The 22,852-nt window shown below is 40.6% G+C and overlaps 1 protein-coding gene and 1 pseudogene across 1 annotated transcript; both read left to right on the forward strand.

Annotated features, from left to right (window-relative positions):
• Positions 3,702-4,643, forward strand: LOC106502636 (annotated as a pseudogene).
• LOC102171886 (olfactory receptor 50-like) lies at positions 20,387-21,322 on the forward strand. Its single transcript, XM_018054732.1, has one exon. It carries the CDS (start codon positions 20,387-20,389, stop codon positions 21,320-21,322), a length of 936 nt encoding a protein of 311 aa, XP_017910221.1.

Consider the following 22,852-nt stretch of genomic DNA (forward strand, 5'->3'; position numbering starts at 1 on the left):
CCTGGTGGCTCAGGTGGTAAAGAATCTGCCTGCAATGCAGGAGACCTGTGTTCGATCCCTAGGTTGGGAAGATCCTCTGGAGATGGGAAAGGTTACCAACTCCAGTATGCTTGTATTTTATTCACTCTGTGTTCCACAGCCTAGCTTGTCACGTTTATAAAGTCTTTAGTCAATATGTATCAGAAAGAAGAAATGAATACATGAAGTTAATTAAATGTCCTGAGATTTAAAAATTATTGCTCGGGAGGTGGGAGGGGGGTTCATGTTTGGGAACGCATGTAAGAATTAAAGATTTTAAAGAAAAAAAAAAAACTGATAATTGCCGGAGAAGAAATGGTTTGAGGGGTGTGCGGGTGAAGGATCTTAAGAGGCACAAACTCTCAGTTGTAAAATAAACAAGTCATGGTGACATAAGGTACAGCAGAGGGAATATAGACAATAATACTGTGATGACTGTGTAAGGTGACAGATGGTACCTTATCATGATGACCATTTTGAACTGCATATAAGTCACTATGCTGTACCCCTGATATTAATATGATATTGTATGTCAATTACACTTTTAATTATAAACAGATAAATAAAATAGGTTTTATTATAAAAAAAATAAAAATAAATAAATAAATAAAAATTATTGCTGATATCCCCTAACAGTTACTATACATTTTCATATACCAGGCTCTGCAATAAGAATGCTAATGTGTATTATCTCATTTTAATCTTCACAACAACCTCTTGAGGAAGGTATGATTCATAACCCCAAGTTACATTTCAGACTCAATACTGTAGAACTGAATTATATTGTTTAGGAGCTCACAGTAAGTGGCAGAGTCCAAAATCAATTCCAACAGTGTCTTTGTCATGACCTATGGGGTCCATTCTTCTGTTCTTCAATCTTCTGAGCTAGGCTCAGCCCTTGCTCTATAGGAGCCTCTCCAGGCAGTGGAGAGACCAGTGAACTCTAGGCATGGCTTGTGTCAGAGGTCCAGGAGCCTTGCTCTGACATGAGAGCAGGCTTACTTTATCTCCATGAATACTTATGAGGCCCAAGACTTATTTTGGTCCTTTTGCCACCTACCTGAAACAAGCAGATCAGACAGAAAGGAGACCAAGGTATCACTAGCATCAGAAACACTGTCCCCAGGGACTCCAGGGTTTCAGCCCCTCTGGCCCCTGCACAGGCTCCTCCCCTGGAGGCCAGCAGGAATGTTGTTCAATAGCCCACATTGACTATTTCTTTATTGATGATCCTGGGTGTTTTCCCCTCGTGTCTTCCTTCTGCTATAAAATAAAAGCCTCCTGCCAGTTGTTCTGTTACTGATAAACAGACATGCAAGTCTGTGTCAGTCCCTGAACCACAGAGACTGTATCTTGTCCTTTGGCTCCTGGGTCTGTTGGAAAGAAAGCGAGGACTAAGGTAATATCCCAGAGCAGAAGGTATTTGAGCATATTGATAACAAACATAGGTCAGAAGGGGCTCATGTAAACGGATGTGTGTATGTGATTATGAGACTGGGTGTGCATGTTCTGTGTTTTCTATATGTGTGTTGCTGACTCATGTATGGAAAATCTCCACCTGGGATGTGCATTGACCAGGCATGGCTAGAAATCTATGAGCAGTATATGTGCTTTAGTGGTTAAGTCTATGTTGCCTGTGTAATGTTTGTGTGACTCTTTGTGTTGTCGTGATTTGAATATTTATGATTGTCTGGGAGTGCCTGTACATATGCATTTCTATTACATTTTTGGGGGTCAGTTCTTTGTGGGACTCTGTGTATGTTATGTGTGCTTTGCCTCTATGAGAGAATGCCTATTTATGAGCTTTCTGTGAAACAGATTTGGACCCTGATCATCTTCATCTATGGCATGCATATGTCAGAGAGAATAGGAAATTATCATTTAACAGTATGTGTGTTGTGAAGTATATGTGTGGGAGAAAGAGAGAAATTACAGGTGTAGAGGTGTCTGTACTATGTTTAACAAATTCACATCTCTACTAAATTCACCTAGAAGTGATAGGGGAAATGTGAGGGCTTAAATTCTAATAAAGCTGTGTGTGTGTGTGTAGATGTGTTTGTGTATACACGCACATGTGTGCCTGTGTATAGGACAGTCTTTCGAGTGTTCCTCTTGACTCAGACCAGAACCCACCAAGGCACTTTCAAATTGGATCCTCCTCAAGACCTATTGCTGCCATTGGACTTGGTGAGTTGACTTTTCCTATAATGTACCCAGAGCCCTAAATATGTCCCACTCTGGCCTTCCATATTGTTCATACTGACACTTTAGGAGCATGGTAACCTGGTTCAGTGTCCAGGTTCTGGTGCCCTAGGAATCTGGTGGTGCCATGCAATAGTTTTCTGGGTTTACATTTGATCTCTCTGAGGTCCACAGCCTTAAGTGTAAAATAAGGTAATAATATGCTATGAGATATTGTCTGAATTTCAAGCATATAGTAAGACCTAGACAGCTGTATATTATTTCCCAAATGGAGGCTAATGTCCCTGACTCTTCTTCGGGTAACTCTAACATGAGAGAATATGTCATGCCAGTTAAAACAGAAAGTTCATGCAAAGATTCTCTCCCAAACATTAGGTTACAGCTTCAGTCCTGAGTATCTCTCATGTTGCCATTTAAGCACTAGATGAATGCTTCCTTTCTTCTGGTTCACCTCTTGATTCAGCTCTGTGCCTACTTCAGGCTTCCTGGTTACCCCATCCCTCACACTCTTTTCCAGAGAAGCCAGAGCTCTTGGTTGAGGTTTCACCCCAAAATTGTCAATAAGCATCCAGGCCCCATAGAGTGGGAGGTCACCTCCTTCCTCCTAGTGTCCTTGTGTTCCTGAGAATCATCTTGGTCTGGAATAAGAATCTACTACTATCGGATATGCAGTCCTGTGTGTTAATGTCACTTTCCTATTCTAGGCATGCATCATGCATGCTAAGTTGCAAAATGCATCAAGTTAAGTTCTGTCAGGAAATTAACCATAGGGTCTAGGGTGTGTATGTCCCTGCATCTCCCTTGGGGCATTGGGAGACCATGTAGATTAACACAGCTTTGAGATCAGCTACCTGGTCTCCTCTCATTCCTGGTGTAATGAATGGGTTTCTGAAGATTAATCCAGGATGTATCTGGATACTCACACTGGTGTGAAGATATTAAATGACATATCTGTGCCCTTACTATGTTGTTCTAATATCATAACTCAAATTGAATCATTTAATTCTTCTACAATCCCTATGTGTAGGTGTTACTGTGAGTATTGGTATAGGTTCAGAATGAAGCTGGGAGAGAGTAAGTTGATGCAAATAACTAGAAAGTGTTGGAGTCAGAACCCATTAGAAGTCTCGTCACAAATATAATGAATTGAGCACGTTTCTGAAGAGGCTACTCCTGAGCATATGAGCTCCCTGAAGGAAGGGTCTTTCTCTGTCTTTGGTTTCTCCAGCAAAGAGTACAGTGTCTCTCATATTGTTAAACGAGTAAATAAGTTTTCCCTGGTTTACACTGAAGGACAATTTTTGCTCGTTGGAGTTTTGATAACTTCCTCCTGCTCCACTGGGGGAGGGTGGGGACTGAGGTGATAGCATGTGAGGAATATCCTGAGGAATTCCTCAGTGGAAAGTAGATAGTCCTACAGTGATTGTCATTATCATGATTTGTCATCTGGGACATTTCTAATCTAAGCAGAGACAAGGAGCATGAGGAGGGAGAACCAGAGCAGCGTTTCTGAATTCCTCCTCTTGGGGCTCCCCATCTGGCCAGAACAGCAGGGTGTGTTCTTCGCCCTGTTCCTGGGTGTGTACCTGACCACGGTGCTGAGCAACCTGCTCATCCTCCTGCTCATCAGGCTGGACCCTCACCTCCACACCCCCATGTACTTCTTCCTCAGCCACTTGGCCTTCACTGATGTCTCCTTCTCATCTGTCACCGTCCCTAAGATGCTCATCAACATGCAGACTCAGCATTAATCCATCTCTTATGTAGGGTGTGTAACACAGACATATTTCTTCCTCTTTTTAACTGATCTGGATGATTTCCTGCTCACCTCGATGGCCTATGATCGGTATGTGGCCATCTGCCACCCTCTCCACTACAGCACCGTCATGGGACAGGGGCTGTGCACCTTACTAGTAACTGCGTCCTGGATTCTCTCCTGTGCCAGTGCCCTGTGTCACACACTCCCCCTGACCCGGCTGTCCTTTTGTGCTGACCACAGCATCCCCCATTTCTTCTGTGACCTTGATGCCCTGCTGAAGCTCTCCTGCTCAGACACATCTCTCAATGAGCTGGCCATTTTCACGGCAGGAGTGGCTGTCATCGTCCTCCCACTAGTATGCATCCTGATCTCTTATGGCCGCATTGGGGCCACCATCCTGAAGGTCCCCTCCACCAAGGGGATCTGCAAAGCATTGTCCACATGTGGCTCCCACCTCTCTGTGGTTGTCCTATTTTATGGAACAATTATTGGACTGTATACTTTCCCTTCATCCAGCACCTCTAATGACAAGAACATAATAGCTTCAGTGATGTACACAGTGGTCACACCCATGCTGAACCCTTTCATCTACAGCCTGAGGAACAGAGACATGAAGGGGGCTCTCAGGAGACTTTCCAGGAGAGAGATATCCTTCTCTAAGTAGCAATACCTCACCGAGTCAGTTCTTCCTTCAACGAATGGCACCAGCATCAGACATTCCTCCATGGAAAATCATGCCGAAGACCATCGCTGTTGCTGGTATCCACCCCGTTTCCCTGTTTCCAGCCACTTGCTTTGCTTTTTCTTTTCTGTTTGCTCCTCCTGAAACCAGTGAATTCCAGGAATAGACACACCAAGTGCTATTTGTTGTAATCATCTGTGTTCTTTTGAACCAACTTCTTTTTGTTTTAACTTTATTTTATGTCTCTATTTCATAAGCCTTGGGATCTGGCAACACTAGAGCACCATCATCTTAGTTGTCTTCAAAGAACCAAATGTCTTTTAAGTCATGAGTAGAAAATGTCATCCTTTACAATTACACTATTGACTTATAGTTATGGATAGACCAAAAAAATCCTTACTTCGATACATATGTTTCCTCTTTAAAGAAAAAGAAATTTTGCCTGCTAATTTATTTGCTATTTAGATTTGTTAGGCATTTTAAATAGCTGTGTCTTCTCATTCTTTACGTTTCTGATGCCTATGTTGAGAATATTAGAAATGTCAGATGTGCTGTGGTTTGGAAATGGTTATCTTTTGTAGTGCTTATGTGAATCTCTTGTATGAGTTTGTATCAATGTTTGTGAAACTTAGTCGTGTTGGTAATTAGATCACTCTTAAAATGGCTGTATAAAATTAATAATAATCTATATTTTAGCAATCAGCTGCTTAGTTTCACTCTCAATTTTTATCATATTTTTTTCTATAGCTGTCTCAACTTAACTTCAAAGTTTAAGAACATTCAAAGGTAAGAACATTCAAAATGCTGGTTTAGCTAAAGGTTCAGCTGATCAATTAAATGCTTCTTATGGGTTTTCAAAGTCTAAACACAATACTAAACTTCTGGCAGTTGATTCTAATGCACAGTAGAGGTTGAGGACACTTGGACTAAATGATTAAGAGAAGCACATAAAACTAAGTCAAGATTCATGTCTTAAAAACACCTGTACCTACACTATACTTTCCTGGTGGCTCAGATGGTAAAGAATCTGCCTGCAATGCCAGAGACCTAGTTATGATCCCTGTGTAGGGAAGATTCCCTGGAGAAGGAAATGGCAACCCACTGCAGTATTCTTTTATATATATATATATATATTTTTTAATTGGAGGCTAATTACTTTACAATATTGTATTGGTTTTGCCATACATTGACATGAATCCACCACAGGTGTACATGTGTTCCCCATCCTGAACCCCTCTCCCACCTCCCTCCCCATCCCATCCCTCTGGGTCATCCCAGTGCACCAGCCCTGAGCACCCTGTATCATGCATCAAACCTGGACTGACCAGTATTCTTGCCTGGAGAATTCCATGAACAGAGGAGCCTGGTGGGCTACAGTTCATGTGGTCACAAAGAGTCAGACACAACTGAGCAACTAACACTTTCACTTTTGTACCTATACTGGGAATTGCTATAAAGAATGTATATGGTAGAACATGAGAGTAAAATTTTGCCAAAGTTTTGCAATTATCCTTGGGAGCCTTGTAGATAATGAAATGTGGACCAAAACCAAACACAAAGAATCATCCCTTGATTAGACATTACAATATGGCAGATGTAACTCTGATCTCCCATCCTTTAGACAGTTAGCTGGATGGAAAAAAAAGGTTATTTTTTCCAAAGGAATCTTCTTGGAAAATGAAGATGGAGAAAAAGATATTTCCATGTTAATTTTTTTGTGAAATACATTTGTGTGAAAGTATTCCCTGATATGAAAATTGTGTTAATTAAAATAATGGGGGAGGGGGGTCTCAATGGAAAATTTCTCTGTTGTCCAAATAAGACTCCTGCATGTCTTATTTGTTCATTTTCATTTACAGTTTTATTGGGGTGTAATTGACATATAGTTTTTAAATGTTCAACTGAAGGTATCTTGACATCCACACGTGGAACAATTATCATAATCAAGATAACGATCATATTTATAATCCTCAAAGGTCACCCTGAACAGTTTCCTCACATGCTTTTGTAAGCCTGCCCTCCCTTCACTTATACTTAATATTTTAATTTGTATCTTTTTTCTTAATCAGCTTGGTTGACAAACTTTATTATTTTCTTCAAAGAACCAATTTTTGGTTTTATTGTATTGTGTATTGCCTTTTCTGTTTTCTCTTTCACATATTTCTGCTTTTTTATTGTCATTTTCTTTGTTTTGCCTACTTTGGGTTTTGGATTCACAAAAGACCCTGAATAGGTGAAGTAATCTTGAAGGAAGAAAAACACTTGAAGCAGCACATATCATGATTTCTAACTATATTACAAAGTTATAGTAATCAAAACAGTATGACATTAGCTTAAAACAGATGCATAGATTAGTGAAACAGGATAGAGAGACTGGAAGTATTTATAAACCGACATGTATATGGTCAATTAAATTTACCAAAAAAGTACCAATAATATACAATGGGGAAAGGACAGTCTCTTCAATAAATAGTGTTAGGAAAACTGGACAGCCAAATGAAAAAGTGAAACTGGGCTACTATCTTATACTCCTAAAACAAGTACAAAAATTAACTCAAACTGGATTAAAGACTTGAACATAGACTTGAAACCATAAAAATCCTAGAAAAAGACATAAGCAACAATCTCCTAGACACTGTTTTTGGTGGTGATTTTTTAAAATTTTGACACCAAACACAAAGGCAACCAAAGCAAAAGTAAGCAAGTGGTACTACATAAATGTATAAAGCTTCTGCACAGCAAAGGAAACCTCCACAAAATGAAAAGGCAACCCAACAATGGGAGAAAATATTTGCAAATAATGTATCTGATAAGGGATTACTATCCCCCCAAATTATAAAGAATTTATACAACTCGATGACAAACAATCAGACAATCCAATAAAAAAAATGAGCAGAGGATATGAAATGGATATTTTTCCAAAGAAGACACACAGGTGGCCAATAGGCACATGAAATGATGCTCAACATCACTAATCATTGGTTTCCTCGCTAAGTAGTGTCCAACTCTTGTGACCCCATGGACTGTAGCCCACCAGGATCCTCTGTCCATGGGATTTCTCAGGCAAGAATATTGGAGTGGGTTTCCATTTCCTTCTCCAGGGGATCTTCCTGACTCAGGGATAGGACCTGGGTCTCCTGCATTGCAGGTGGACATTGAGAAAATGCAAATCAAACCATAATGAGTATCACCTCACTCCTATTAGAATGGTTATCATCAAAAAGACAACAGTAATAAGTGCTGGCAAGAATGCCGAGAAAAGGAAATGGTTGTGTACTGTTGGTGGGAATATAAATTGGTGCAGCCGCTGTGGAAATCAGTATGGAGGTTCCTCAAAAAATTAAAAATAAAGCTACCATATAATCCAGTAATTTCACATCTGGGGTGTTATCCAAGCAATATTTATTTGAAAAAAATTATACAAATTTATTTCAGAGAAAATGAAAACAGTAATTTAAAAAGAGATATACACATCCAAATATTCATTACAGCATTATTTACAATAGCCAAGATATGGAAGCAACCTAAGTGTCCATCAGTGAGTGAATGGATAAAGAAGATAATTGTATATATATACGTGGGTGAAATGGGCAGAAGAAGTCCAAAGGTGTAATTTTCCAGTTTTAAAATAAAGAAGTCCTGAGGGTGTAATGTACAGCATGGTGACTATAGTTATTAATAATAATACTATTTGCATATTCAAAAGTTGCTAAGACTGTAGATCTTAAATGTCCACATCACAAGAAAAAATATTTTAGAACTATGTATGAGGAAAAATGTTAACTAGACTTATTGTGGTGATTATTTTATAATATATAAATATCAAATATCAAATCATTATGTTATACACCTAAAGCCAATATAATATTACATGTCATTATACCCTAATTCTAACAACTCTTATAAAAGAATAAAACACTTCTGATAAAGAACATCTCTTTTTAAAAACCTAAAGAGCACATTATATTTCATGGTAACATTTTTAAGCTTGCCTTGAGAACCCCATGAACAGTACGAAAAGACAAAAAGATAGGACACTGAAAGATGAACTCCCCAGGTTAGTAGGTGCCCAATGCTGGGAAAGATTGAGGGCAGGATGAGAAGGGGACGACAAAGGATGAGATGGTTGGATGGCATCATTGACTCGATGGACATGGGTTTGGGTGGACTCCAGGAGTTGATGATGGACAGGGAGGCCTGGCGTGCTGTGGTTCATGGGGTTGCAAAGAGTTGGACACGACTGAGTGACTGAACTGAACCAAGATTTTTAATGAGACAAAGATGAATAATTTTTACTCTACTTTCCAACCAGAGCCTTTATACTAGTATGATAAAACTGGCAGTGTTAAGAACTTAATCTATGAACATTACAATCTTTCAGTTCAATTCAGTCACTCAGTCGTGTCCCACTCTTTGCAACCCCATGAATCGCAGCACGCCAGGCCTCCCTGTCCATCACCATCTCCCGGAGTTCACTCACACTCACGTCCATTGAGTCAGTGATGTCATCCAGCCATCTCATCCTTGGTCGTCCCCTTCTCCTCCTGCCCCCAATCCCTCCCAGCATCAGAGTCTTTTCCAATGAGTCAACTCTTCGAATGAGGTGGCCAAAGTACTGGAGCTTCAGCTTTAGCATCATTCCTTCCAAAGAAATCCCAGGGTTGATCTCCTGCAGAATGGACTGGTTGGATCTCCCTGCAGTCCAAGGGACTCTCAAGAGTCTTCTCCAACACCACAGTTCAAAAGCATCAATTCTTCGGCGCTCAGCCTTCTTCACAGTCCAACTCTCACATCCATACATGACTACTGGAAAAACCATAGCCTTGACTAGACGGACCTTAATCGGCAAAGTAATGTCTCTGCTTTTGAATATGCTGTCTAGGTTGGTCATAACTTTTCTTCCAAGGAGTAAGCATCTTTTAATTTCATGGCTGCAATCACCATCTACAGTGATTTTGGAGGCCAAGAAAATAAAGTGTGACACTGTTTCCACTGTTTCCCCATCTATTTCCGATGAAGTGATGGGACCGGATGCCATGATCTTCGTTTTCTGAATGTTGAGCTTTAAGCCAACATTTTCACTCTCCTCTTTCACTTTCATCAAGAGACTTTTTAGCTCCTCTTCACTTTCTGCCATAACATTGTTTTGGTCAGATTATCAGTCACGGCTACTCTGCAAACACCCGAGGTAAAGAGAAATGCTTCTATTTAGGGTGCTCTAGGGGCACTCTGATGCTTGTACTTATATTTGGGTCTGTGGGTCTTTTGCTTGCTTGTACATACTCTTTGGGTAGTCAGAATCAGCAATCCCACCCCACAAATATTGTGATTATTGTGTTACATTAATGACTCTATGCCATAGTGATTTGATCTCCCAATGCTTTGTCCTCCATCTCTATTACTGTTGGTATCCAGCCACCACCAGTGATAATTTGAACAATCAGGATGCTACCATATCCCAAATGTTATCTACCACTCATTGTCATGAAGGTGACTCAGGTACTTTTCAAATATATGAGCAACCCAATCTCAGAATTCTGGTTTTAGTCTGTCTGTCCTTTAGCAAGGACAATGCCTGCTATCAATTACTATTTTATGTAGCGTCCTGACAACAAACAATTATACGCTCAGATGGTGAGAAGGAGATACCATTCATAGTTATGAACACAGAAGATATGAAAGCACTGTCAGCATAGTTAACATGCTCAGTCATATCCGACTCTTCATGACCCCATGAACTGTAACCTGTCAGGCTCCTCTATCCATGGAATTTTTCAGCAAGAATACTGGAGTGGGTAGCCATTTCCTACCCAGGGATCTCCCTTACCCAGGGATCGAACCTGTATCTCTTGTATCTCCTGCATTGGCAGGAAGATTCTTTACTACAACACCACTCAGTATAAGCATGAGTATTCTAGCTGTGGGCAAGAGGCTACTTGAGATGAACTACAACCTATAGGTACAGGGACAAAGGCAAAACAAACCCTAGTCTGGCAGAAAAGAGGAAATCTCGACCTCAAATCTCCTCCCATGGCTTAACCCTACAAGAAGTCAGAGGCCCAAGAGTATCAGAAACAAAAAAACCTAGGTTTGAAATTACACTGAGGAAATAATCCTAAATGTTATTGTTTTGAAAAATATAGAAAATAACCTTCAAATATATACCCAAAAACTCAGAGAAAAGAAAAATAGGTAAGTCACCTTGGGGCAAGCATACTAAGTAGCTTCAGTTGTATCTGACTCTTTGCAACACTATGGACTATAGCCCGCTAGGTTCCTTTGTCTATGGAATTCTCCAAGCAAGAATACTGGAGTGGTTTGCCATGCCCTCCTCCAGGGAATCTTCCCAATCCAGGATTTAAACCTGTATCTCCCATGACTCCTGCATTGCAGGAGGATTCCTTACCACTGAGCCACCTGGGAAGCCCCCAAGTCACCTTGGTAGCAGTGTTAAATAGTTTAACTTGAGTTGGAAAACCAGTCAAAGCAAGTGAAATAAAGTGAAATGTTCAGAGGGAATTGTTACAATCTACTGCATCAAGTGAAAGTCGCTCAGTTGTATCTGACTCTTTGCAACTCCATGGACTATACAGTTCATGGAATTCTCTAGGTCAGAATACTGGAATGGGTAGCCGTTCCCTTCTCCAGGGAATCTTACAAACCCAGGAATCCAACTCAGGTCTCCTGCATTGCAGGTGGATTCTTTACCAACTGAGACACAAAGGAATGCCCAGTTGTGGTGGCTTAGACAATAAAACATCTGCCTACAGTGCGGGAGACCTGGGTTCGATCCCTGCACCAGGAAGATCCCCTGGAGAAGGAAATGGCAACCCACTCCAGTACTCTTGCCTGGAAAATCCCATGGACGGAGGGGCATAGTAGGCTACAGTCCATGGGGTCACAAAGAGTCAGACACAAGTGAGTGACTTCACTTCTTTACTGTATAAAGAAAGGCAATGCCAAAGAATGCTCAAACTACCACACAATTGCACTCATCTCACATGCTAGTAAAGTAATGCTCAAAATTCTCCAAGCCAGGCTTTAGCAGTACATAAACCGTGAACTTCCAGATGTTCAAGCTGGTTTTAGAAAAGGCAGAGGAAACAGAGATCAAATTGCAAACATCCGCTGGATCATGGAAAAAGCAAGAGAGTTCCAGAAGAACATCTATTTCTGCTTTATTGACTATGCCAAAGCCTTTGACTGTGTGGATCACAATGAACTGTGGAAAATTCTGAAAGAGATGGGAATACCAGACCACCTGACTTGACTCTTGAGAAATCTGTGTGCAGGTCAAGAAGCAACAGTTAGAACTGGACATGGAACAACAGCCAGGTTCCAAATAGGAAAAGTAGTACATCTAGGCTGTATATTGTCACCCTACTTATTTTTTTTAATTTTTATTTCTACTTTATTTTGCTTTACAATACTGTATTGGTTTTGCCATACACTGACATGAATCAGCCACAGGTGTACATGAGTTCCCAATCCTGAACCCCCCTCCCACCTCCCACCCCATATCATCTCTCTGAATTTTGATGCAGAGTACATCATGAGAAACTCTGGACTGGATGAAGCACAAGCTGGAATCAAGATTGCTGGGAGAAATATCAATAAGCTCAGATATGCAGGTGACACCACCTCATGGCAGAAAGTGAAGAGGAGCTAAAAAGCCTCTTGATGAAAGTGAAAGAGGAGAGTGAAAACGTTGGCTTAAAGCTCAACTTTCAGAAAATGAAAATCATCGCATCTGGTCCCATAACTTCATGGGAAATAGATAGGGAAACAGTGGAAACAGTGTCAGACTTTATTTTTGGGGGCTCCAAAATCACTGCAGATGGTGACTGCAGCCATGAAATTAAAAGGCGCCTACTCCTTGGAAGGAAAGTTATGAGCAACCTAGACAGCATATTCAAAAGCAGAGAAATTACTTTGCCAACAAAGGTCCGTCTAGTCAAGGCTATGGTTTTTCCAGTAGTCATGTATGGATGTGAAAGTTGGACTATAAAAAAAGCTGAGCACAGAAAAATTGATACTTTTGAACTGTGGTGTTGGAGAAGACTCTTGAGAGTCCCTTGGACTGCAAGGAGATCCAACCAGTCCATCCTAAAGGAGATCAGTCCTGAGTGTTCATTGGAACGACTGATGTTGAAGCTGAAACTCCAATACTTTGGCCATCTGATGTGAAGAACGGACTCATTTGAAAAGACCCTGTTGTTGGGAAAGACTGAAGGCAGGAGGAGAAGGGGACGACAAAGGATGAGATGGTTGGATGGCATCACCGACTCAACGGACATGAGTTTGGGTAAACTGCGGGAGTTGGTGATGGACAGGGAGGCCTGGCCTGCTGTGGTTCATGAGGTTGCAAAGAGTAGGACACGACTGAGCAACTGAACTGACTGACTGACTGCATAATTAGTATTTACTTGTGTCCCTCCAAAATTCATACATTGAAACTTATTCCTCAGTATGATGGTATTTAATGTTAATTAGGTTATGAGGGTGGAGCCCTCATGAATGGTATCAGTGCCCTGAAAGAGACCCCAGAGAGCTCCCTTGCCCCTTCTGCCCAGTCAGGACACAGCAAAGAGATGACTGTTTATGAACTAGGAAGCAGGCTCTCACCAGACACCAAGTCTGTTAGTGTCTTGGTCTTGAACTCCCCAGCCTCCAGGACTATGAGAAAACAATGTTTGTTGCTTACACTACCCAGTCTTTGGTATTCTGTTATAGTAGCCCAAACAGATTAAGATATGCTCTTATCTACAAAAAGAAGAAATAAAGATGCAAAGTGGCCAAGATGGCAGAGTAAGAAGACCCTGAGCTCCTCGTCTCCCACAAGCACACCAAAATTACAGCTATTTACAGAGCAACTATCTAAGATAATGACCTGAAGACTAGCAGGAAAGATTTTCCACAACTAAATATATAAAGAAGGAAACAGTGAGACAAGTAGGAGGGGTAGACATGTGATACTATCAAAATCCATATCCCTGGAAAGGTGACCCACAAAAGGAAGAATAATCACAATTGAAGAAGTTCTCGCCTAAAAGCCAGGAGTCCAAGCACCACATCAGGCTTCCCAGCCTGGAGGTTCTGCACAGGGAAGACAGGTTTCCAGAATGTCTGGCTTTGAAAGCCAGCAGGGCTTGCATGAGGGAGAGGGCTGTAGGAAACAGAGACTCTACTTTGAAAGGGCACATGCTAAATCTCACACGCTCTGAGTCCCCATGTAGAGACAATAATTTGAAAGGAGCCCCTCAGATTCACTTGCTGATCTTGGAGAACCTCCCAGAGAGACAGGAGCCAACCAACTAGGACTCCATCTGGGAGCATAGATGCTGGCAGCAGCCATTCGTAGAAGCTTGCTCTACCATAAGAAGACCGCTGCTGGCAAGTGCCATGTAGGGGTTCTCCCTCTAGTCCATTAGCACCAGAGGTTTACCCAACCACCAGTCCTGGGTCCCTCAACAGCCAGTGACCTAGTTACCCTCACCAGTGGGCTAGCACCAACCTAGGGATGACTTAGTAGTCACACCAGACCTGGCCCCACCCAGCCCCACCCAATTGGAGCCAGCAGCCAACACATGAAGTAGAGCCAGGCAGCCAACTGGGTAAGGGACCAGTCTTACCCACAAGTTCCCTACAATAGCCAGTCCTTCCATAACAGAAGGACTCACACAGCCCAGATAGGGGACATCCCTAGAACATATAGCTTAGATGGCCAGGGGGTAGCATGCTGTTAGGTACATAGTACATGTGGATAGTCCTATGTAGGATTACTTCTCCGATACTGGGAAACATAACCAATGTACCTAATACATAGAAACAAACACAGAGAAGTAGGCAGAAGAGAAGACAGAAGAACATATTCCAGAAAAGGAATAAGACAAAGCCCCAGAAGAACTAAGGAAAGTGGAGATAAGCAATCTAACAGATAGGGTTCAAGGGAATGGTCACTGTCATTTAATCGCTAAGTCATGTCCAACTCTTTGTGACCCCATGGACTGCAGCATGCCAGGCTTCCCTGTCCTTCACCATCTCCCAGAGTTTTCTTAAACTCATGTCCATTGAGTCAGTGATACCATCCAACCATCTCATCCTTTGTCACCCCCTTCTCCTCCCGTCCTTAATCTTTCCTGGCATCAGGATCTTTTCACATCAGATGGCCAAAGTATTGGAGCTTCAGCATCAGTCTTTCCAATGAATATTCAAGGTTGATTTACTTGAGGATTGACTGATTTGATCTCCTTGCAGTCCAAGAGACTCTCAAGAGTCTTCTCTTAACACCACAGTTCAAAAGCATTAGTTTTTAGGCACTCAGACTTCTTAATGGCCCAACTCTCACATCCATACCTGACTATTGGAAGTGCCATAGCTTTGACTGGATGGACCTTGTCAGTAAAGTGATGTCTTTGTTTTTTAATACACAGTCTGGGTTTGTCATACTTTTCCTCCAAGGAGCAAACGTCTTTTAGTTTTGTGGCTGCAGTCATCATTGACAGTGATTTTGGAACCCAAGAAAATAAAGTCTGTCACTGTTTCCTTTTCCCCCATCTATTGGCCATAAAGCGATGGGACTGGATGCCATGATCTTAGTTTTTTGAATGTTGAGTCTTAAGCCAACTTTTTCACTTTCCTCTTTCACCTTCATCAAGAGGTTCTTTAGTTCCTCTTTGCTTTATGCCATTAGGGTGGTATCATCTGCATATCTGAGGTTGTTGATATTTCTTCCAGGAATCTTAAAGATGCTCAATGAAATTAAGAAAAGAATAGATGAACATGGTGAGATGTTTATGAGTTAGAAAATATAAAGAAGAGATAAAAGAATACAAAACAGATCTCAAGAGCACAAAACTGAAATAAAAATACACTAGAAGAAATCAATATATCAATAGATTAGATAATATAAGAAAGTGGAAATCACCAAAGTGAACAGAAAAAAAAAGAAAAAGAATTTTTTTTTAAATGTGGATGAGTTAAGAGATTTCTGGGACAACTTAACGTTCATATTATAGGGGTCCCAGAAGGAAAAGAGAGAGAGAAAGAGTCGAGAATTTATTTAAAAAAAATAATTTCTGAAAACTTCTTTTTCCTGGGGAAGTAAACAGATATCTAGATCCAGGAAGTACAGAGACTATATACAAAGACACATTATAATTAAAGTGACAAGAATAAAAGATAATAAGAGAATGCAAAAAACAATAAGAGAGGGCTTCCCTGGTGGTCCTGTTAAGAATCCACCTTGCAACGCAAGTGACACCAGTTCAATCCCTGGTGCGGGAAGATCCCACATGCCTCAGAGCAACTAAGCCAATGCACCACTACTGAGCCTGTGCGCTAGAGCCCATGCTCTGCAATAAGAGAAGCCACCGCAATGAGACCTGTGTACTGCAACGAATAGTAGCCTCCCCCAACGAAACCAGAGAAAGCCTGCGTGCAGCAATGGAGAACCACTTACAGTCAAAAATAATAAAATAAATAAATCTTAGTTTAAAAAGCAGTAAGAGAAAAGCAGCTAGTTATGTATATAAGACTAGCAGCTGATTTGTCAGCAGGAACTCTGCAGACCAAAAGGAAGTAACATGACATATTCAGAGTTCTGAAAGGGAAAACTGCAACCAAGAATACTATATTCAACAAGTCTATCATTCAGATTTGAAGGAGAGACAAAGAATTTTACAGACAAGCAAAAGCTAAAAGACTAAAATGGCTTTCAAGAAATGATAAAGGGACTTCTCTAAGCAGAAAAGCCCATAACTGGAAAATTGAAAATGACAAAAGGAAAATCTTGTTGGTAAAGGCAAACATAAAGTAAAAAAAAAATTATATGTAAAATGGGTAGCTAGTGACAACCTGTCATTAAGCACAGGAAGCTCAGCCCAGTGTTCTGTAGGTGGGTGGGAGGGAGGCCCAAGAGGGAGAGGATATATACAAGTAGCTGATTCACTTCATTGTACAGCAGAGGCTAGCACAACATTGTAATGCAATTCTACTCCAATAAAAATAATAAAATCACCAGACATAAAGCTGGTAGAAAGGGTAAAGGAAAAGGCAATAGAATCATCAATAGTCACAATAGGTAGTTCAGGGATGCACAAAATAAAAAGATGTAAAATATGATGCAAAAAAATTAAAAGTAGTTGGAGGGAGTAAGAATACAGGGTTGTTAGACTGTATTCAAACTTAAGAGATCATCAACTTAATCATAATGTGTAAACAAACTGTAGTCCATTCCCCAGGATCCAGTTGTGGTGATGAGACATAAAATCCCTCAATCTTTTGTTCAGAGAACAAGAGTATTAAAGTCTTTCTGGTGTTTTTGAAATAACATGGAATCCAGAAACAAGAGACTTTGGTTAACTCACTCAAGCTCCAGTTTGGTTTGTTATAGACTCTGAAACACATTTTCCCCAATGTCAACTGAGAAAGCAAAAAGCTTTGTGAATCACCAAGTTCTTAAAAGTTGCTTTGTGGTTATTATCCATTATTCCTGTGGGGTGAACTCTCCTATTTCCTGCTGTCAACAGACAGTTCTTCCCTCAAGGGAACCAAAGACAATGAAGGAATTATTTCCCATTTGTCTCTAACCTGGAACTAGTAGGGGGGGTTCCCCTGCCACCCCCAATCTGGTCCTCTCCATTATTCATAAATCTCAAAGCCACTCCCATTGCTCAGGGGTTATAAGAAAATGTATGTCAGTATATCTATCTTATTTGGTTTTGAACTATAATTCTCCCTTTTGCAAGGCTTCTTCGATGTCCTTAGAGCCTCCACTGTTTCAGTGTACTCTTTGTCTTCTAGAGAGAAATGGAAGAACATTCCCATGCCTTGTAGCTGAAGGTATATGTGCTCACCACCTAAGAGGCAAGAGTGGGAGTGGAATTTATGCAGTGCTGTGATACACATGTTTGTGTGTGTGTGTCCAGTGTGTGTTATTGCTCCCTCTTGTAGTTCTGCCACTTTTCTCACCAGCATGTAACAGACAGTTCCATGTAAAATAATTTATCTCAAACTGATCCTCTAGCCAATCTTTGAGAGGATAGGGAAAACTATATCTCTTCTTACTTATCTTTCTTCCTCATTGTTGTCTTTTTGGCTTTTCCTCTAAATTTTATCCTAAATTTGTGATGATTTTCATCTCTGCTGTTATGATCCAGGTGTAAGCAGGTATTCTTTCGTACCTGAACTACCGCAATAAATAGCCTCCTATTAAAATTCTTGCTAACACTCTTGTCTTGCTATTAATGTAATCTATTCCCTATCCAGTAGCCAGCATACAAATTAGAATTTTTCATTCACTCCTTAACTTAAATATTTTCATAGCTGTCTACTGCTCTGAGAATAGAATCTAAGCTTTCAATTACAGCTGAAAAGGTCTTAAATAAGCTGACTCCTAGATAATTCTCCAACCATGTAAGTTTCCTGTGCTTACATTGCTCCTGAATTTTACCTATTCCTCAAACACCATAATCCTGTATTATCCAACATAACTACAAAGCCTGTTTTTATAAGCTTTATTCAACAGGATTTTTATTATCTAGAATTCACTTTAAAGAACCCTTAAGAACAGACTTCCTCACCACCTCAGCTTGTTAATTTAACAAAATCACTGCAGATGATAATTGCAGCCATGAAGTTAAAAGATACTTACTCCTTGGAAGGAAAGTTATGACCAACCTAGACAGCATATTCAAAAGCAGAGACATTACTTTGCCGACTAAGGTCCGTCTAGTCAAGGCTATGGTTTTTCCAGTAGTCATGTATGGATGTGAGAGTTGGAATGGGAAGAAAGCTGAGCGCTGAAGAATCGATGCTTTTGAACTGTGGTGTTGGAGAAGACTCTTGAGAGTCCCTTGTACTGCAAGGAGATCCAAGTAATCCATTCTAAAGGAGATCAGTCCTGGGTGTTCTTTGGAAGGAATGATGCTAAAGCTGAAACTGCAGTACTTTGGCCACCTCATGCGAAGAGTTGACTCATTGGAAAAGACTCAGATGCTGGGAGGGATTGGGGGCAGGAGGAGAAGGGGATGACAGAGGATGAGATGGCTGGATGGCATCACCGACTTGATGGACGTGAGTTTGAGTGAACTCCGGGAGGTGGTGATGGACAGGGAGGCCTGGCGTGCTGCGATTCATGGAGTCACAAAGAGTCGGACACGACCGAGCGACTGAACTGAACTGAACTGATGGCCATCATGAATTTATATAGCCTCCAATGGCATTTCTAGGAATTTATCCTACAGATAAATAAGCTAACGTGAAAAAGGCATTTGAGCAATGTTACTAGTGAGGTATCATTGGAAATGGTAAAACATTAGAAACAATCTAAATGCCCATAGACAGCTAGTTGGCACTTTTATTGCGATAAACTGATTAGTATTAGCATAGTAATAATTAGCAACACTGAATGTGTAATCCATCTCAGGTAATAATATAAAGTAAATAGGATTTTTAAATGCAGTAAATTGGGGAATATAGAAATTGTAGAGATAACTTGAGTCAAATTGGGAGAATTGGTAGATAATGCAAACTTCAGTTGACCCCCAGCAGGAAAGATGAGTTCTGTTGTGAGATACTTTCTCAGCTCCCAAAGAGACAGAGAGCTTTAGAGTAAATGTGCTTATATAGTATGTGAATTTTATTTTTTAGTCAACAGACCACCATGTTCTCTTGCTCTATTATTTCATGAACATTCCCATGAGCAAATCTAATTGACATGAAGAAGAAAGAAAAATGATAATGTCAGCAAAGTGTTAGACTACAACAAGGAAATATCAGTTATGAATTGCTGGCATAAAACCTAGGTTAGGACTATGAAAGTTATTCAGTAAATTATATCTGCCAGATACTTAAGATGAGCTTTTTTTTTTTTTTTTTTGGCAGATCCAGGACACGATTGGAAAAAGCCAAAGCATTTACTGATTTTTTAATTAAATTAAATTAAATTTATTTATTTATTTACTGGCGTTTTGAAAACTTGAATAAAATGATCTGGTTATAATTGAGGGAATAAGTTTGGAATTTAAAAGGGAAACTTTCTTTTCCTCCATGTCCCATGAAAATCTCTCTACGAAGAATGATGGCAGATTGAAAATGCTGAGGAATGGGAAGCCATTCTCTTAAGAGAATTGATCATATTACATGGTATGTCACTAGATCTTTTATGTTATTGACAAAGACTCCTGTCTTTAGTGCCTTCATTTGATCAGTTACATGTTTTCACCAAGTCTCCAAATCCCAGTTTCTGGGGGATACAGAGCAGTCCATTGGGTTGTCTCATCTTGATCCAATCCACAAAACAAAGTATAAGCTAAAGTGTGTGAGAGGCATGCGGAAGGTTAAGAAAGGCCAGCAGATCAATTGTAGAGTCTCTACTAGTATTTCTAATAAGTGGTTACTGACATAGCCATGCAGCCTGATATTCTATTAATAATCTCAGATTTCTGTTATAAACTCCTGAACTCCTCAGGTTTGAGCCTGATTTGATATAATAATAATTCTAATGTTACATGGTTTCTCCAAAAGAAATAGTGCTGGTTTCTAGGTGGACATTTTTATCCAGACCATCACTAGTCCATTAGTGGAGCAAAGAGCATGAGCCATTCAGGCCAAGATTCATGTACTAACTTGTTCAAAAGTATGTTTCATCATGTGATAGTCATAATGATTTCTCATGCTTCCACATTTTCATCTCTTTTTTTTCATCTCCAGCAAAAGAGACCATGGGGAGGGAAAATCAAAGCAGCGTGTCTGAGTTCCTCCTCCTGGGGCTCCCCATCTGGCCAGAGCAGCAGGGTGTGTTCTTTGCCCTGTTCCTGGGCATGTACCTGATCACGGTGCTGGGCAACCTACTCATCCTCCTGGTCATCAGGCTGGACCCTCACCTTCACAACCCCATGTACTTCTTCCTCAGCCACTTGGCCTTCACTGACATCACTTTTTCATCAGTCACAACTCCAAAGATGCTCATGAATATGCAGACACAGAGTCAATCCATCTCGTATGCTGGGTGCATTTCCCAGGTGTATTTTTTCTTAATGCTTGGGTGTCTTGACAGCTTTCTTCTCACCTCAATGGCCTACGACAGGTACGTGGCCATCTGTCACCCCCTCCACTACATCACAATTATGAGTCAGAGCCTGTGTTTCCTGTTAGTAATTGTGTCCTGGGTCCTATCCTCTGCTAGTGCCATCTTACACACCCTCCTCCTGGCCCGTCTCTCTTTCTGTGGAGACACCCTTCTCCCTCACTTCTTCTGCGACCTTGCTACCTTACTTGAACTGTCCACCTCAGATACCACAGTCAATGAGCTGTTTATCCTCACTGTGGGAGTGATAGTCATTACCCTCCCATTTGCATGCATATTGGTCTCTTATGGTTGCATTGGGGCCACCATCCTTAGGGTCCCCTCTACCAAGGGACTCTACAAAGCCTTGTCTACATGTGGGTCCCACCTCTCTGTAGTGGCTCTGTACTATGGAACAATTATTGGACTGTACTTTTTTCCCTCATCTAATAACTCCAATGACAAGGATGTTATTGTGGCCATATTGTACACTCTGATCACTCCCATGCTAAATCCTTTTATCTACAGTCTGAGAAATCAGGATATGAAAGGAGCTCTGGGAAACATACTTAGTAGAGGAACATTTTCATAAGGATAACCTTTGTTTCCCTATTAATTGAATCCCACACATACAATGTGAGTATCCTTTCCTCTCTGATTAGTTACTTCTTAGTGAGTCTTGATGTGGCCTTCTATCTTCAGTCTCTGCTTCAGCTTGCACATAGCTTTCTTCTCTGTTTAATTTTTTTGCTCATTATAGAGAGGGAAAGATTTTACAAATATACCTGCACAACTACCACTTCCTTCCCCCCTCCTTTTTTCTGTGATATTCATTGTTCCACAAACACTGAAGAAAAGTTTTTGTAGTCACAACTCTCACTATTTTGGTGAAGGGGTGTGGATAATTTACAGACCTTATGTAACAAAGCACTTTTCCCTTCTCAAGATAACAAAAATATTATTTCTGGTTGGCTTATGATTTTATTTTTTAGTTTAATTCCATAATACATTTAAAAGTTATCTTTTGAGTGACCTTAATTAGAAATCTATTATTAATTCTATCTGTAATTTCTTCTCAAAATGTTACTATATTTTTACTTTTAAAACAACCTCCTGTTCCATTTTTAAAATCCCTCTTTTAAGCTTTCATTGAAACATTTCTTTTTCTGTGGCTATCTTTTTTTCACAAATATAATTGTATATATTTAAAGTGTACAATGTGAAAATTTGATAAACCAGACAACAATAAATGCTATATGGTATCACTTATATGTGGAAACTTTTTTAAAATGCTGATTTCATAGGAACAGAGAATAGAAGGAAGAAGGTGAGGGATGTGTGATTCAAAACCACCCCAAATGAGCCCATTTAGATCAGCTAACCTTGTGTCTAGATGGCACCCCACTCCAGTACTCTTGCCTGGAAAATCCCATGGACAGAGGAGCCTGGTAGGCTGCAGTCCATGGGGTCTCAATGAGCCGGACACGACTGAGCGACATCACTTTCACTTTTCACTTTCATGCATTGGAGAAGGAAATGGCAACCAACTCCAGTGTTCTTGCCTGGAGAATCCCAGGGACGGGGGAGCCTGGTGGGCTGTCGTCTATGGGGTCGCACAGAGTTGGACACGACTGAAATGACTTAGCAGCAACCTTGTGTCTCAGCTGGTAAATAATCCCCTTGCAATGCAGGAGACCTGGGTTCAATCCCTGGGTTGGAAAGATCCCCTGGAGAAGAGAAAGGCTACTCACACCAGTATTCTGGCCTGGAGAATTCCATGGACTATACGTGTCTCAAAAAGTCGGACATGACTGAACGACTTTCACTTTCACTTTTCAAACTGCAGCTGGCCACAGAAGCATGAGTGAGACCAGCCACATCCAGAAAAACCACCATTCTGAACTGAATCAGCCAAGCTTCAACCAACCCTCAGAACTGTAAGTAACATAAACATTTTTTTCCAAAAGAAACATCTTTACAAAAACCTCTCATGTCCTCCTCTTAGCATTTTTTAGATCTAACAATCTAAATCTTTAGACTTCCTCTAGTTTGGGAGTCTCAGGCGTTACGGAATTGATTATTGGACATTTCCTATAAACATCTTCACTTTATGTCTTACAAC

The sequence above is a fragment of the Capra hircus genome, chromosome 11 (assembly GCF_001704415.2).
Source record: "Capra hircus breed San Clemente chromosome 11, ASM170441v1, whole genome shotgun sequence".
Classification (NCBI taxonomy): domain Eukaryota; kingdom Metazoa; phylum Chordata; class Mammalia; order Artiodactyla; family Bovidae; genus Capra; species Capra hircus.

Coding starts and splice junctions, on each gene's coding strand:
- LOC102171886 (XM_018054732.1), top strand. CDS start 20,387: ATGGGGAGGGAAAATCAAAGCAGCGTGTCTGAGTTCCTCCTCCTGGGG.